General features: G+C 39.1%; 1 protein-coding gene across 4 annotated transcripts in view; it reads left to right on the plus strand.

The window, feature by feature from the left end:
• The window catches only part of NUP188 (nucleoporin 188), a 58951-nt gene that overhangs the window by 10639 nt on the left and 29840 nt on the right, over positions 1–18472 (plus strand). For 2 of the 4 annotated variants that reach the window (XM_045468559.1, XM_045468560.1), the window contains exons 2-9: positions 3976–3986; positions 4120–4174; positions 6152–6225; positions 8785–8869; positions 10953–11033; positions 11516–11560; positions 12563–12655; positions 13052–13171. In XM_045468559.1, coding sequence (XP_045324515.1) covers positions 3976–3986; positions 4120–4174; positions 6152–6225; positions 8785–8869; positions 10953–11033; positions 11516–11560; positions 12563–12655; positions 13052–13171 — 564 coding nt within the window. The remainder of the gene's footprint in view (positions 1–3975; positions 3987–4119; positions 4175–6151; positions 6226–8784; positions 8870–10952; positions 11034–11515; positions 11561–12562; positions 12656–13051; positions 13172–18472) is intronic. The other 2 variants (XM_045468561.1, XM_045468562.1) reach the window with 1 other exon arrangement.

The raw sequence follows: 18472 nt of genomic DNA on the forward strand, positions 1-18472 counted from the left end.
CTGTGTAAATCAGAAGGTATCCTATGTAAAGTTCAAGTGTATGCTGTTTTTTGATTTTTGAGAGAGAAGGGGGGAGGGGCAGAGGAAAAGAGAGAGAATCTTTTTTTTTTTTTTTTAATTTTATTTTGAGAGAGAGAGAGAGAGAGATAGCACCTGTGTGTGGGGGAGGAGCAGCGAGAGAAGGAGAGAGAGAGAATCCCAAGCACTTTCAGTGCGGAGCCCAACAAACACATGAATCTCAAGATGATGACCTGAGCCGAAACCAAGAGTTGGTTACTTAACTGACTGGGCACCCAGGTGCCCCTACTCAGACCTTTAATTTTTTTTTTTTTTAATGTTTATTTATTTTTGAGAGAGAGACAGAGTGTGAGTGGGGGAAGAACAGAGAGAGAGGGAGATACAGAATCTGAAGCAGGCTCCAGGCTTTGAGCTGTCAGCACAGAGCCCGATGCAGGGCTTGAACTCACGAACCGCGAGATCATGACCTGAGCTGAAGTCGGTTGCTTACCGACTGAGCCACCCAGGTGCCTCAGACCTTCAATTTTTTAATTTCTTTTTTAAAGTTTATTTATTTTGACAGAGAGAGAGAGAGAGAGGGAGAGAGAATGAATCCCAAGCAGGCTCCGCACTGCCAATACAGAGCCAGATGCGGGACTGGAACCCATGAACTGTGAGATCGTGACCTGATCCAAAGCCAGTTTTTGAATAGTGAATGCTGTAATGCTCTTGTCATCAGATAAATGATTACTGATTCGACAGTGCAGCTCTGGGAGTTGGTGTCTATTAATTCAGCAGAACTGAAGTTTCCTTACAAGCATTAACCCTTAGAAAGGAGATTTATAATTTTAGGTTTTAAACCTCTTTGATGGGAAAATCCTGAAAGACAATTTTTTTAAAAGATTTTATTTTCAAGTAATCTACACCCAACATAGGACTTGAACTCACCACCCTGAGATCAAGAGTGCACACTCCACTGACTGAGCCAGCCAGACATACCCTGAGAGACAATTTTTTTAAATTTTTTATTTATTTATTCATTTATTTTAGAGAGAGAATGAACAGGGAGAGGGAGAGAGAATCTTAAGCAGGCTCCACCCTTAATGTCGACCGTGATGCGGGGCTTGATCCCATGACCCTGGAATCATGACCTGAGCCAAAATCAGAGTCGAAGGCTCAACTGTTTAAGCCACCCAGGCACCCCTTATGTATGTATGTATGTATGTATGTATGTATTCATTCATTCATTCATTCATTCATTTTTAATGTTTAACGTTTATTATTTTAGAGAGAGTGAGATTGAATGGGGGAAGAGCAGAGAGAGAGCAAGAAAGAGAATCCCAAGCAGGCCCCGCGCTGCCAACCTGGAGCCTGACACGGAGTTTGAACTCATGAACTCATGAACCATAAGGTCATAACCTGAGCTGATATCAAAAGAGTCGGACGCTTGGGGCACCTGGGTGGCTCAGTCAGTTGACCAGCCGACCTTGGCTCAGGTCATGATCTCACGGTTCTTGAGTTTCAGCCCCAAGTTAGGCTCTGTGCTGGCAGCTTGGAACCTGGAGCCTGCTTCGGATTCTGCATCTTCCTCTCTCTCTGCCCCTCTTCCGCTTGTGCTCTGTCTCTCTCTCAAAAATAAACATTTAAGGGGCGCCTGGGTGGCGCAGTCAGTTAAGCGTCCGACTTCAGCCAGGTCACGATCTCGCCGTCTGTGAGTTCGAGCCCCGCGTCGGGCTCTGGGCTGATGGCTCAGAGCCTGGAGCCTGTTTCCGATTCTGTGTCTCCCTCTCTCTCTGCCCCTCCCCCGTTCATGCTCTGTCTCTCTCTGTCCCAAAAATAAATAAACGTTGAAAAATAAATAAATAAATAAATAAACATTTAAAAAAAAGAGTTGGAAGCTTAACCGACTGAGCCACCCAGGCGCCCCTTATTTACTTTTAAGAGAGAGAGAGTGCGAGCAAGGGAGAGGCAGAAAAAAGAGGGAGAGAGAGAGAGAATCCCAAGCAGGCTCCGCACTGTCAGCATGGAGTCTAATGTGAAACTCCATCCTATGAACCATGAAATCATGACCTGAACTGAAATCAAAAGTCAGGTGCTTAACTGACTGAGCCACCCAGGTGCCCCTCCTTAAATAAAATCTTAAAAAAAAAAAAAAAGAGGAAACAGCAAAACTAAAAGGCAACTGACGGAATGGGAGAAGATATTTGCAAACAACATATCAGATAGAGGGTTAGTATCCAAAATCTATAAAGAACTTACCAAACTCAACACCCAAAAAACAAATAATCCAGTGAAGAAATGGACAAAAGACATGAATAGACACTTCTCCAAAGAAGACATCCAGGTGGCCAACTGACACATGAAAAAATGCTCAACATCACTCATCATCAGGGAAATAGAAATCAAAACAAAACCACAATGAGATACCACCTGACATCTGTCAGAATGGCTAACATTAACAACTCAGGCAACAACAGATGTTGGCGAGGATGCGGAGAAAGAGGCTCTCTTTTGCCCTGCTGGTGGGAATGCAAACTGGGGCAGCCACTCTGGAAAACAGTATGGAGGTTCTTCAAAAAATTGAAAATAGAACTACCCTGTGACCCACCAGTTACGCTACTAGGTATTTATCCAAGGGATACAGGTATGCTGTTTCAAAGGGGCACATGCACCCCATGTTTATAGCAGCACTATCAACAATAGCCAAAGTATGGAAGAGCCCAAGTGTCCATCGATAGATGAATGGATAAAGAAGATGTGGTGTGTGTGTGTATGCGTATCCAGTGGAGTATTATTCAGCAATCAAAAAGAATGAAATCTTGTCATTTGCAACTACGTGGATGAAACTAGAGGGTATTATGCTAAGTGACATTAGTCAGAGAAAGACAAATACCGTATGACTTCACTTGTATGAGGACTTTAAGATACAAAACAGATGAACATAAGGGAAGGGAGGCAAAAACAAAAACAGGGAGGGGAACAAAACAGAAGAGTCTCTTAAATATGGAGAACAAACTGAAGGTTACTGGAGGGATTGTGGGAGGGGGGAGGGGCTAAATGGGTAAGCGGCATTAAGGAAATATATTCCTGAAATCATTGTTGCACTGTATACTAACTAACTTGGATGTAAATTTAAAAAATTAATAAAATGGTAAAAAAAAAAATTCTGGAAGTCATGGGCGGCTTAAAATATAGTCCTTTTTTATTTTTTATTAAAAAAAATTTTTTTAATGTTTATTTTTGGGAAAGAGAGAGCATGAGTAAGCTTGGGGGAGGGCAGAGATAGAGGTAGACACAGAGTCAGAACCAGGCACCAGGTTCTGAGCTGTCAGCACAGAGCCTGATGCAGGGCTTGAACTCACAAACTGTGACATCATGACCTGAGCCGAAGTTAGACACTTAACTGACTGAGCTACGTAGGCGCCACGATATACTCCTTTTCTAGATTCTCCTTATTTGTCACTACATTTCAATGAGAGGGGAGGAGGTAGAAATAAAATGCTGCATGGAGGCGGTGCCTTAGCATAGAAGATGTAAGATAATTCACTAATTTTTATATTTCATTAATTCTAAAATATACATTTTTGCATACTTTAATACCTCTGAAATTGCAATGCATTTTATTATTGACAGAACATAAATAATTATGTATCCTTCAATTAATGGCATCTTAAATGCATTGAAATGTGGTGGCCATTCTCATTTTTAATAGTACCTGCTTGGTTTAGGTTATATGTTAGTTTCTTAATTTCTACTTTGAACATCAAACTTATAAGAAAAATAGAATAGGATTAATGTCTAGAATTTCATCAAATTGCTTTATACATTGAGTTTCCTGATTTCAGAGAATAGATGAGATACTGTGAGACAGCTTAGTCAAATTTGTATTCTCTGAAAGTGCAGGGGCACCTGGGTGGCTTAGTCAGTTGAACATTCGACTTCGGCTCAGGTCATGATTTCACAGTTTGTGAGTTAGAGCTCTGTGTCAGGTTCACTGCTGTCAGCTCAGCCCACTTTAGATCCTCTGTCCTCCCCCTCTCTACCCTCCCCCACCCCAAATAAATAAAACATTAAAAAAAAAATAAAAGTGCAAAATTACCTCTGCTTTCTGTCATTTTTCAGGAGCAGCAGGGAACTGTGGACAATTCTGCTTGGAAGGTCAGCTCTGAGAGAGCTGGTAAGTGCTGGTATTCTTGGGTGGATTCTGTAGTTTTTGTATAGTTTATATTACAAAGAGCCCCTGAAATTGCCTTCTCTTTGAAGGAGGAAGTAAACACATTTTTTTTTATTCCTATATCTTTGTAAACATTATGCATTCCCTGCTTCTCTGTGCTGAAATGTGGTGTGTTTTATAGCCTATCTGCTGAAGTTTTCTAAATCTCTACCTTTCTTTGTCCTTTAGTGATTCCTTACCTGAAAAGATACCAGTGCTGCTTGGCTGGCTGCTCAGGGTTGGAGTAAAATACCTTTCTGCTACTTCAGGGCTAAGGAAGATTCTTAGGCTTTTTCTCTGTCTCATACTTTCCTTGCCTTTTTTTCCTTTTCCATGTAGCTAGCTCCTTAGGTCACAGAGGCTATGGTATCTAGGATATTTCCAAGTATATAATCAGTAAAGCACAGTTCTTCATGTTAATCCTTGAGTGGCCTTAACTTGTGAGGGTAAAGCATTAAGATGATATTTAATTATCACTGTTGTTATTGTGGTAATTAACATAATGAATGTCACACCTTTTTTTGAGCCTTAACATTTTTTTTTTTTTTTTAAAGTAGGCTAAGGGGCGCCTGGGTGGCGCAGTCGGTTAAGCGTCCGACTTCAGCCAGGTCACGATCTCGCGGTCCGTGAGTTCGAGCCCCGCGTCGGGCTCTGGGCTGATGGCTCAGAGCCTGGAGCCTGTTTCCGATTCTGTGTCTCCCTCTCTCTCTGCCCCTCCCCCGTTCATGCTCTGTCTCTCTCTGTCCCAAAAATAAATAAACGTTGAAAAAAAAAATTAAAAAAAAAAATAAATAAAGTAGGCTCCGTGTCCAGTGTGGGGCTTGAACTCATGACCTTGACATCAAGAGTCATGGGGCACCTGGGTGGTTCAGTCATTTGAATGTCTGACTTTAGTTTGGGCTGTGGTCATGATCTCACAATTTGTGGGTTTGGGCCCTGCATTGGGCTCTGTGCTGACAGTGTGGAGCCTCCTTGGATTCTCTCTCTCCCTCTGTCTCTGCTACTCCCCTGCTCTCTCTGTCTCTCAAAATAAATAAACAAACTTAGAAAAAGAGTCACATGCTCTACTGTCTGAGCCAGCCTGGCACCTCTAGAGCCTTAACAAAAAAAAAAAAAAAAAAAATGTTTTTTTAGCGTTTATTTATTTTTGAGAAAGAGACAGAGTGCGAGCTGGGGAGGGGCAGAGAGAGGGGGGGACACAGAATTTGAAGCAGGCTCCAGGCTCCGAGCTGTCAGCACAGAGCCAGACGTGGGGCTCAAACTCAAGAACCGTGAGATCATGACCTGAAGTGAAGTCAGACACTTAATCATCTGAGCCATCCAGGCAGCCCTAGAGCTTTAACATTTTGATATGCTTTCATCTGATAATTCTACTTCTAGGAACATATCTTACAAGAAAGAAATCCTGAAAAAATTTTTGTATACAAAGCTCTTTACCATAGCATTATATATATTAAGTAATCACAGCTTAAGTATATCTAACGTTAGAGACATGGTAAATAAATTATTAGCTAGCTACTTGATAAAATATCATGCAACCACTAGAAAGGACATTAAAAATTTTTTCTTTAACGTTTATTTATTTTTATAAGAGAGAGACAGCATGAGCAGGGGAGAGGCAGAGAGAGGGAGACACAGAATCTGAAACAGGCCCCAGGCTCTGAGCTATAAGCACAGAGTTCGATGTGAGGCTTGAACTCATGAGCCATGAGATCATGACCTGAGCCGAAGTCAGACGCTTAACCGACTGAGCCACCGAGGCACCCCAGAAAGCTAGTTTATCAAGATTTTCATAATAAGATTAAATCGTTGTTAGAATGTGAAGCAAGGGAAAGGAGGCTACATAATTCTCTATCCAAAATGATTTCAGCTGTGGGGAGAAGCGTATTAAAAAGACCAGGAATGTGTAAATCCCTGTATAATTTCTTTGTTCTTTTCCAGAATCAGATTGAGGCAGAACTGAATAAACATTGGCAGCGGCTCTTAGAGGGGCTGTCCTACTATAAACCTCCCAGGTATGGCTATTCCATGCGTCTGGTTAGAGTAATTCCACTGAGGAAGCTGGGGTAGAGAAACTCTTCCTGTACGATTTGGTGATGCTGCTGGGTTAGGTAGATTACAGAGAATACAAATTGGTCACCAGTGGAAAAGAGTCAGGCGCATTTGTACTGTCTGTTGAAAGGGAAATTCCTTTTAGAAATACAACCTTGCCGAAGGCAGTTATATAAGCCTAGTGCCTAGGGCTAGAGAGTCATTAACTCATCAGTGAATAGTTCTACTATTTATCTCGTTCCACCATGTTTGTGTGAAGTATTGTCAGCACCAAGTGCCGGGATAGGGCAGTGGACAGTGACAGTAGTAGCTGACCACTTATGATGTTTATTAGGTACCAGCTATTACTCTTAGCACTTAGCAGAAGTTCTTTAATCCTTATAACAGCTCTTTAAGATAGCTACTGTTTTTATTCTTTGCTTGAATATATAGATTTTTTTTTTCCTCTGGGCAATGAAAAACAACAGCAATCAAATATAAATGAGTTTTAAAAAAGAAGAGAGTACACCTTGTAGGACTAGACTCTTGTACCTTAATTCCTAGTCCAGATTGCATTCTGTTATGCGTCGGAGTTCCCAAGCCACCCTCATTTCCTTTCTACTTCTGAACATCTGATTTTGTTTTTACATTACTTTCCATCTTCATTTTCTTAGGTTAGTGAAGAACTTTCTTTTTTTGTTGTTGTTCATTACCCCTTCCCCCATACTTATTTGAAGTAACTCCCAGACGTCGTGTTGTTTTATCTGTAACTTCTGTGTGTCTAAAATATATGGACTTAAAAAAAGAGAAGCTAATCACTATATTATCACCTATAGGTACTTTTATTATTATTGTTTCCATTTTACAGATGGGGAAACTGAGGCACAAAGAGGTTAAGTAACTTGCCCAAGGTCACACAGCTAGTAAGTGTAGAACCAGGATTTGAACCTGGCAGTCTTACTCCAGTGTCTGTGTTCTTAATCCTCATTCTGTGTTGCCTCTTTCAGAACTTACTGTTTAACCTTATAGTAGCCTTTGTGTTGTGGATTTCCTGTGAAATGTGAGAGTCTATAAAAAAATCAAATCCAACAACAACATGCTTGTAGTTCACAGAATGGGCATTTGTGGCATTACTTTCTTTTTTTAAAGACAAAAGTTTCTTTGTCAGTAGCATGAGATTTGAGGTCTGACAGACTTTTTTTTTTTTTAAACGTCAGCCTTTATTTGAATTTAACTTTTTTTTCCCCTTTAATGTCTTTTTTCTGTTCTAGGATCCAATTCAGGGTCCCACGTTGCATTTAGTTGTCATGTCTCCTTAGCTCTTAGATGTGACAGCATCTCAGTCGTTCCTTAATTTTCATCATCTTGAATAGTTTTGAGGAGGACTGGTCAAGTATTTTGTAGAATGCCCTCAATTTGGATTTGTCTCATGTTTTTCTCATTATTAGATTGGAGGTGGGGGTTTTTGGGAAGAATGCACAGAAATGAAGTACCATTCTTATCATAACAGAGGATGTGGTAATCCACATGAAATCACTGGTGATGGTGATCTTGCTCATTTGGGCAAGGTAGTATTTGCCAAGTTTCTCTTCTGTCAAGTCATTGTTTTTCCTTTCCCTACTCTGTTTTAGAAGTGGGTCACTAAGCATAGCCCACTTTCTAGCTGGGGGTATAGTGGAATTAAATTCTACTTCCTGAAGGGAGTAGCATCTCTATGTATTATTTGGACTTCTTCTCTAAGGAAGCTTTTTTCCTTCTCTGTATTAATTTATTTATTTACATGGGCACATGTATATTTATTTTATACTTTGTTTATACTTTGTTTTAGCTTTGGTCACTGGGAGTTCTTTCGGGTTGGCTTCTATGTAATCTTGACATTTTCCATCCTTTTTTTTCCTGAATTATTTTCTTATTTTCTGACATCACAAGATGCTCCAGGCTCATCTTTTATTTTCCCCGCCCCAGCTGTAGAGTTAGCTGTTTCTCTAAGGAGTCTTGGTAACTTTTATTAGATAATGGTATGAGAAAAAAAAAGAAAAGATAATGGTATGAGAAACCAAGATCTGGGTGCTGGGTGTGCTCACTGCTACTGGGGTGCTATAGCTTCTAGGCCCTCTCAGCTAGGCAATATGTATTTGTATACTAACAGACCTGGTTTTAAATTTCACCTTCACTTTTTATTAGCTGTGGGATTTTTGGTAAGTTATTTATTCTTTCTGAGTATTAGTAATTCCACTTGTAAAATGGGGATAGTAATATCTACCTTTCAGGATAGTTGTAAGGATCGAGAATAATACAACTTACTATATCCACATTTATTATTCTAACTGTAATTTGTAACAGACACTTACTGTATTTATCATTTAGGCATAAGTAGTTCTGTGTTATAAAATGTGTAGAGATGAAGTTGTGGTTGTGTGTATATTTTGTAGGCACCTAAAGGGCAAGAAAAGGTCTGTTGTAAACATATCTTTAAGCATTTTTGTTTAAAATCCTGAGAGGGTCATTGAGAATGAGGAAATGATTCATTGTTCTTTTCATAGTCCAAATTCAGCTGAAAAAGTGAAAGCTAATAAAGATGTGGCTTCACCATTGAAGGAACTGGGTTTAAGAATCAGCAAGTTTTTGGTGAGTAAAAATTAGCACTGGCTCAGTTTACTACCTGCACTGCAGATGTCCATTGTTTTGTTAGTGATTGTTAGTGAAAATTCAGTGTATTTCTGTTTTGGAGATTAAATTGAGCATACTATGTTTCAAATATATTCAAGTTGCAACTCTTCTTGCTAAAAAGCTACAAATTAAGTTGCCAGACCTGTTTACTATATATGTATGTTTACCATATGTGTATATGTTTACTATACACACACGCACACACACGCACGCACGCACACACGCACACACACGCATGCACGCACTGGAGTTTTCTTCAGCATGCGTGTGGTGATCCTTAAATTGACTAGATTGTATTTAAATTTTTTTTTAATGTTTCTTTTTATTTTTGAGACAGAGAGAGACAGAGCATGAGTGGGGGAGGGGCAGAGAGAGAGGGAGACACAGATTCCGAAGCAGGCTCCAGGCTCTGAGCTGTCAGCACAGAGCCTGATGCGGGGTTCAAACTCACGGGCTGTGAGATCATGACCTGAGCTGAAGTCGGTTGCTTAACTGAGTGAGCCACCCAGGCACCCTGAGATTGTATTTAAATATGTAGCTGTTTCTTTTTATTTTCTTTCTTTTTTTAATGTTTACTTTTGAGACAGAGAGCGTGTGGGGGAGGGGCAGAGAGAAAGAGGGAGACAGAATCTGCACAGGCTGCACGCTGTCAGTACAACACCAGGGCTCAAACCCACGAACTGTAAGGTGGTGACCTGAGCCCAAGTTGAAAGCTCACTTGACTCAGCTACCCAGGCACCCCTCTTTTTTTATTTTGGAAACGCAGATCATGCCTGCTACTGTATTAACTGTTCGGCAGATATGCACAGTTGTTTCTGACGTTGTAAATTTGATCGTCATGTAAATTACATGTCAGTCACTGGCTTCTTTTTCTTCTATTTGGGGTAAACATCATCTTTTATGAAATCTTTTAAAAGGATTTTTGTTTAGGTATTTTGTCCATAGCACCATTTACAGTGTTTTTCAGTTATGTGTCTTTTACCACTGATTGACAACTTGGCTGCTTAAATATAGTGTTATATTTGAAACATGATTTTTAAAAACCTAGTCTAAAATAGATCAAAACATTAGGTGTACATTGTTTTACAACCAGTATCTGTAAGCTGAGAAGCAGTACTGATGTGTCCAGTGTCAGGAGGAGTGGTTAAACCTGTTGCTATTTATGCCCAGCATTCACACAGCCCTCTACCTGTTTCATCTATTTGTATATTTTCTGAATACTCTTGATAGATTGCAAACTAGTAGTGGGCAATCACTGTCTCTTCCCTGGCGTGCTCATTATAATAAATGCGCCATTATAATACTTACAGATATAAAACATGAAGCTCTCAAACACACTCCTCCTTGAGACTGACGGCTTGAGGGAGGAAGTGGAGAGAAGAGAGAGGAAATGAGGTTTCTGTGATTTCTTCAGTCTCTTTTCCCTTCCTCTTTTCCTCATCTGTCAATCACAGACCTATCTCCGTGCTTGTTGAGTGACCTGTGCACATTCAAGCAGTATTCTGTCACGGAAATCCCTGTCTGGTAACACACCCCCACATTTCAACTTTTTACCAACTTTCACCAAACACTTGGACTATTTCATTTTTGTCAGCTCACCATTGATAACAGAGTATAGGTTATTCTGTCCTTGTGACTAAATAAATAACTAACCAAAATTCTGTTGACCTGAAGTAGTTTTCATTGACTGCAAATCAAAGGATGGGGCAGTACCTGGTTGTCGTTCATCTGAGAGGGAGACATATCATGCCTTTGGAAGCAGGAATGTCTGCCTGTACTTCAGTTTCCACAACTTGCTCCAAAGGAGCAAGGAGCAAGGATTTACTATGAACCTGGACCTCTCTTCTCACCCCGACAGCATGTGCATCAATACCTGAGTTTATTCTGTGTTAAAAAAAAAAAAAAAAAAAAGATTTTTATTTATTCAAGTTCTAGAGGATATTTATTCATTCTAGAGGATAAGCCTTTAGGACGTCATGCATCCTTTGTGTGCTTTCTGAGCTGACGTGGCTGTTCCTCACTTACGGCCCCTGTATTTCAGGGTCTTGACGAAGAACAGAGTGTGCAGTTGCTCCAGTGTTACCTTCAAGAGGATTATAGAGGTACTCGGGACTCACTAAAGGTTTGTAGTTATGCCCAGCTGCTTTCTCCTGCCTTTGTCCTTTTCCTTGTTGGTGTTAGGTGTTGAAGGGTTTTGGTAGTGGTTCTTTGCAGCAGGTGGGTGGTCAGATACAGTCATTCTCAGGAAAGACTTTCTAAAGGCTTAAAAAGCATGTACTTCAACTAAGGTCTGTTGTCAGACTTGGGGGGGCCGGAAAAGTCAAAGACTGACATGTTAATCATAGAGTCTCAGGACATCAGAGCTGAGAACCACCTGGTACGGTATCTCGCCTCTCTAACCCAACATTCTACATATGAGAGGAAGTGGAGTCAAGGGGAGGGGGCGGGGATTTGAGTACACATTTGGATACGTGTAGGTAAAAAATGCGTCCAGAAATGAATGGGCAGTTATAATCTTGAAGGGTGAGGTGAAGATGTTTATCTTTTTCTTTGTTAATTGAGCTTTGCTTATACGATGGCTTCTTGACTTCTTTTTTCCTTCAGACGGTACTGCAAGATGAGAGGCAGAGCCAGGCCTTAATCCTGAAGGTTAGTAGTAGTCACTGTTTTCATTCTTTGATGTGAAATTGGGTGATGGCGTCTTGACCTTGTTCTCCTGGGCATTGCTGGCTTTTGAGTGTTTTGTTGGGGAAGCATTGAGACCTCAGTGAAGTAGCTTAGTAACTCACTGTGAAACAAGAGGCTTTTATCCACTGGACCCAGCTGAGACCTTTTCCAAAGGAGATTCTTTGGTTACTGGGGATGAAAACTGGTTCATGCGTAGTTTTCCTCTCAGTCTAAATGCAAGAATATTAATTTATATTTTTTTATTCCTTTATCTCCTCCTACCCCCCAAATCAACCTTCACATTGAGGATGTCATATAAAGTGGAATTTGACTGTGACTTCTGAAGTGGTTTCCTATTTTTGGTGTTTATTGAGAATTAAGTACATTAGTAACAAGCAGTTAGGACATATACGAGGGTTATTTTTATATTTGTTTTCATTTATTTGGCCTGTCAGTTACAGCATTGTGTGTTATTTGAAAGCTCTGAGAAGTCATGCTAGAAAACTTGTTTATATTTTTATAGAATTTCTTTTATCTTGAGGGACTTGACTTTTATCCTATTTCATGAAGTTCTTTTGCTTTCTTTTGGCCTAACACAAACTTTCCATTTCTGTGATTGCTTGTAGAAGTCAGACTTTTCCATTCATATCTTTTTTTTTTTTTTTTTTTTTTTTTTAGTGTTTATTCATTTTTGAGACAGAGGGAGACAGCATGAGCGGGGGAGGGGCAGAGAGAGAGAGGGAGACACAGAATCTGAAGCAGGCTCCAGGCTCTGAGCTGCCATCACAGAGCCCGACGCGGGGCTCAAACTCACGAACCACGAGATCATGACCTGAGTGAAGTGGTCGGATGCTTGACCGACTGAGCCACCCAGGCGCCCCTTCCATTCATATCTTTAAGTGATCTTCTTATCAATAAATTTAAAATTGAGTGTCTTCTGTGTAAAGGTCAGTAAATGATTTTGCATCTTTGGGTTCTTCCCAGATTGCAGATTATTACTATGAAGAAAGAACCTGTATTCTTCGTTGTGTCTTACACCTTCTCACTTATTTCCAAGATGAAAGACACCCCTATAGGGTAAGCCCATTTAGTCCTCTTGGTTTTTCTTTATCCTATAAAATTCAATACTTTTATTTTTTAATTAATTAATTAATTATTTATTTTTTTAATGCTTATTTATTTTTGAGAGAAACAGAGACAGAGTGTGAGCAGGGGAGGGGCAGAGAGAAAGGGTGACAGAATCTGAAGCAGGCTCCAGGCTCTGAGCTGTCAGCACAGAGCCCGATGTGGAGCTTGAACCCATGAGCCGCGAGATCGTGACCTGAGCTGAAGTCGGACGCTTAACTGAGCCACCCAGGCGCCCCTGAAATTCAATACTTTTGAAAAATGTTATATTATTCATATTCGCATTCATTTGAATATTAACCTTGTACTCTAGGTATAAGTTACTCTGAGGGTTTGTTTTTTTTTAAGGTTGAATATGCAGACTGTGTTGATAAATTGGAGAAGGAACTAGTCACAAAATACAGACAGCAGTTCGAAGAGCTTTATAAAACTGAAGCACCAACTTGGGAGACACATGGAAACCTCATGGTATGTGGTTACTGGGCCCTCCTGTAACTCTTATAAGAATGGTAAACCCTTGTGTATAGAGCTCTAAGTTAAATTATTCATTTATTAACTTATAACATTTATAGATTATCTTTCTTCCAAAAAGTTTAAATATGTCATGGATCAAAATATTGATGACTCTAAGTAATGGTACTTAATTCTGGGCATTTTCACTTGACTTTGTCTATTCAGTTAATTTGTTTTCTGTTCTTACCTAAAATCTTCCCTTAGTTGTTAATGGAACTCTAAATTCAAGATTTCATCCTCTTTATTATCATTATCTGTTAAGTATGTGACACTAGTCTATTTTATCCTAAATCATAAAGCATTTATAAATTAGAACATGATCTTTTTTGTTTTGAAAATAATACATGGTTATTAAAACAACGTAACCAAAACATGGATAGTAACTATTGAAAATATTTAATAGTGGTAAAGGGCCCATTTACAATAGCCATAAAAGCATAAATTTCTCAGGAATAAGCATGCAGCCATCCAAAATCTAACTGAAGAGAACTTTAAAATTCTATAAAGGGTATAAAAAAGTCATAACCGAATGGAGAAACACACTGCATTCTTGAATATAAAGACAGCACCATAAAAGTGTCAGTTTTTCTTATATAAACCTATAATTTTATTTATTTTTAATATTTAAAAATGTTTGTTTTTGAGAGCACACATGAGTGGGGGAGGGGCAGAGACAGAGAGGGAGACACAGAATCTGAAGCAGGCTCCAGGCTCTGAGCTGTCAGCACGGAGTCCGACATGGGGCTTGAACTCACGAGCTGTGAGATCATGACCTGAGCTGATGTCGAACGCTTAACTGACTGAGCCACCCAGGCACCCCAACCTATAAATTTAGTGTAATCCCTACAAACAAACAAACAAACAAATACAAATAAGTGTTTGTTTTGCCTTTTATTTTGGAACTGAACGAGCTGATTCTAAAAGTCATATGAAAAATAAGTAAGAATAGTCAGGAAATTTTTGAAAAAGGAAAATTACTTTTGTTAGATAATTACCATTACAGTAATTTAAAGCATGGCATTGACATATGAATAGACTTATAAATAGAGCATAATAGAACATCTGGGTCTATAGACCCAAATGCTGAGTTAGCATATGATAAAAGTGGCATTTCAATCAGTGGAAAATGTTGTATTTTTCAATAAATGGTGTTGAACTACCAGATAGCCTTGGGGAGGAAAAATAAACTCTATCTTCTATCTTTTACCAAAAGAAAATCATGTAGATGATTTAAATTGAAAAAAATATATATATATTAAATTGAAAAAAGAAACTATAGGGGTGCCTGGCTGGCTCAGTTGGTGGAACATGTGAATCTTGCTCGGGGTCATGAGTTCGAGCCCCACATTGGGCATATAGTTTACTTAAAAAAAAAATTAACTATAAACGTATTAGAAAGAAAACATGGGAGGTGGGTTTTGTTCTCGTGGTTTGTTTTGGAGTGGAGAAGACTTTTAAAGTAAAATTCAGAAGCCATAAAAGAAAAATAATTATAAACATCAAATCAAAAACTTGCAAGGCAGAAAAGTCAAAAACAAAAATAGCGCAGTAAACAAAGTCAAGACAAACTCATATTGGGTTCTTCAAATAGAAAGAACTCTAAATCACTAAGACCCAATAGAAAAACAGGGCAAGGCAATGAACAAATTCACGTGGCAACACACTTGCCCATGGGATGGGATAATGGGTGCTCATATTTTGCTGTATAAACAGTCCTTTTTTAATGGAAAATATTATGAAAATACTTAAAAATTGAAAGGCACATATTTCTTGACCTAGCAGTTCTAGTTTTTTTTTTTTTTTTTCTTTAATGTTTATTTTTGAGAGAGAGAGAGAGCGAGCGAGCAGGGGAGGGGCAGAGAGAGAGGGAGACAGGATCTGAAGCAGGCTCCATGCTGACAGCAGAGAGCTTGATGCATGGCTTAAACTCACAAGCCATGGGATCGTGACCTGAGCCGAAGTTGGATGCTTAACCAACTGAGCCACCCAGGTGCCCCTTAGCAGTTCCAGTTTAAGAGTTTATCCTATAAATACATCCATACTTGTGTGAAACGACTTGTGTAATGACAAATTGGTAGCATTCCCCACCCCCCAGCTTTATTCAGGTATAATTTCCATCCAATAAAATTCACTGATTTTAAGTGTATGGTTTTGACAGTTGTATGTAGTTGTATGCATGTTAGTATATCGAATATTTCTGTCTCCTCTAGAAAGTTTATGGTCAATCTGTGACCTCTGGCCCCAGACAACTACTAATCTGCTTTCCGTTACTATAGTTTTTTGTTTTTTGTTTTTAAGCATTTATAGGTGTCACTGTTAATATAATTTTGCCTTTTCTAGAGTTTCATGTAAATAGAACCATATAATATATACAGAGTCTTTTCTGTTTGGCTTCTTTCACTAGCATACTGTTTTTGAGATTTATCCAGGTCATATTCATGTAATAATACTTCATTCCTACTTGTGGTTGAATGTTATTTCATTATATGGATATATACCACATTTTGTTTATCCATTTATCATTTGGTACATATTTGAGTTCTGTTTTTTGGCAGTAATGAGTAATGTGCAGTGAACATTAACATGCAGGTCTTTTTATGGATAGGACGTAGGTTTTCATTTCTCTTGGATAAATAAATATCTGGGAGTTGGGTTGTTGGGTCACGTTGTAAGTGTGTATTTTTATCTTTATAAGGTATCGACAAACTGCTTTCCATAGGGTCTGTACCATTTTCCATTCTTTTTTTTTTTTTTTTTTTTTAAGTTTTAAAAGTTATTTTGAGAGAGAGTGAGCATGTGTGTGCAAGCAGGGGAGGGGCAGAGAGAGAGGGAGAGAGAGAACCCCAGGCAGGCTCCATGTAGTCAGCACAGAGCCCGACACGGGGCTCCATCTCACAAACTGTGAGATCACGGTCTCAGTTGGAATCAAGAGGTGGACACTTAACCGGCTGAGCTACCCAGGCGCTGCTACCATTTTCCATTTGTCACAGCATTTTTGAGAACTCATTCTCTTCCATATCTACACCAACACTTGGTAAGGTCATTGATTTTAATTTAATTTAATTTAATTTAATTTTATTTATTTATTTTTTAAATATATGAAATTTATTGTCAAATTGGTTTCCATACAACACCCAGTGCTCATCCCAACAGGTGCCCTCCTCAATACCCATCACCCCCCCTCCCCTCCCTCCCACCCCCCATCAGCCCTCAGTTTGTTCTCAGTTTTTAAGAGTCTCTTATGCTTTGGCTCTCTGATTTTAATTTTAAACATCTAACAGATGTGTAGTGGTATCTCATTGTGGTTTTAATTTGTGTTTCCCACATGACTAGTGATGTTGAGCATCTTTTTACATGCTTATTTGCTTATATTTTTGTTGAAGTGTTTATCCAATCTTTGCTCCCATGGTCTTACTGGGTTATTTGTCTTACTGAATTTTAAGAGTTCTCAATGTAGGGGCGCCCAGGTGGCTCAGTCAGTTGGGCGTCTGACTTCGGCTCAGGTCATGATCTCACGATTCATGGGTTCGAGCCCCACATTGGGTTCTGTGCTGACAACTCAGAGCCTGGAGCCTGCTTTAGAATCTGTGTCTGCCTCTCTCTTTGCCCCTCCCCTGCTTATGCTCACTCGCTTTCTCTCAAAAATAAATAAATAAATAAACATAAAGAAAAAGTTCTCGATGTATTCTGAAGACAAGCCATTTGACAGATAAATGTTTTACAAATATTTTCTCTCACTTTATGGCTTTCTTTCTTTTTCTTTTTCCTTTTTTTTCACCTAAACTGTCTTAAGACCAAACTTAAATTTTGATAAAATCTGTTTTACCAGTCTCTTTCTCTTCAGATTCTTGCCTTTTGGGCCTTGTTTCAAGAACTCTTTGCTTAGGGGCACTTGGGTGGCTCAGTCAGCTGAGCGTCTGACTGCCTCTTGGTTTCAGCTCAGGTCATGATCTCATGGTTTGTGGGATCAAGCCCCAAGTGGGGCTGAGTGCTAATAGCAAGGAGCCTGCTTGGGATTCTCTCTCTCTTCTCTTTCTCTCTCTCTCTCTCTCTCTCTCTTAAACTTAAAAAACAATCTTTGCTTAACCTAATGTCACATTTTATTCGTTTTCTTTTAGAAGTGTAATATTTTTAGCACATTTATTTACTTCAGTAATTACTTTTTAGTTAATTTTAGTGTATGGTGTTGAGGTAAGGGATGGGATTAATTTTTTTCCCCCATACAGAGATCTTCTCCCAGTGCCATTTATTGAAAAGACTTGTCTTTTCCCATTGGATTATCTTGGCATCTTGTAAACAAATCAATTGATCATAAAATGTGTATCTACCTCTGATGCATTGAACTCTACATCTGTCTTTACATTAATAGCACACTGTCTTGATTAAGATAGTTTTATTAGTAAATCTTAAAATTAGGTAGTGTAATTCTTTCAACCTCATTCTTTTTAAAAATGTTTTGACTATTCTAGGTCCTTTACTTTTCCACAGCAACTTTAGAATTAGCTTGTCTCTTTCTTCCAAAAAAATATGCTTTCTAGGATTTTGGTCAGAATTTTGTTGACTCCATAAATCAACTTGAGGAGAATTGGCATCTTAATAATGTTATTAAGTCTTCTGATCCATGAACCGGGTATATCTCTTCATTTAGTATATCTTGTTTACCTAAGTAAGGTTTTATTTTCAGTATTCACATATTACACATTTTTTGTTAAATTTATTCTTAAATATTTTATTTTAAAATATTTCTGAAAAATATTTTTTTGTAAATATTTTTCTTTAATCTTTTTTAATTTTTATTTTCTTAATTTTAGAGAGAGTGTACAAGTGGGGGAGGGAGCAGAGGGACAGAGAGAGTGAATCTTAAAAAGGCTCCATGCTCAGCATGCAGCCTGACATGGGGCTCAGTCTCACAACTGGAACATCATGACCTGAGCTGAAATCAAGAGTGAGACGCTTGGGGTGCCTGAGTGGCTCAGTCAGTTAAGTGTCTGACTTCGGCTCAGGTAACCATCTCATGGTTTGTGAGTTTGAGTCCCAAATCTGGGCTTTCTGCTGTCAGCACGGAGCCTCCTTTAGATCCTTTGTCCTCTCTTTCTTTCTCTCTCTGCCCTTCCCCTGCTCATGTGCGCGTGTGCCTGCTCACTCTATGAAAAATAAATAAGCATTAAAAAAAAGAGAGAGAATGGGGCACTTAACCGACTGAGCCACCCAGGTGCCACATTCTTTTCCTAATTTTTAAGATAGAAACTTAGAGGG

Source organism: Leopardus geoffroyi, chromosome D4, assembly GCF_018350155.1.
Source record: "Leopardus geoffroyi isolate Oge1 chromosome D4, O.geoffroyi_Oge1_pat1.0, whole genome shotgun sequence".
Lineage (NCBI taxonomy): Eukaryota > Metazoa > Chordata > Mammalia > Carnivora > Felidae > Leopardus > Leopardus geoffroyi.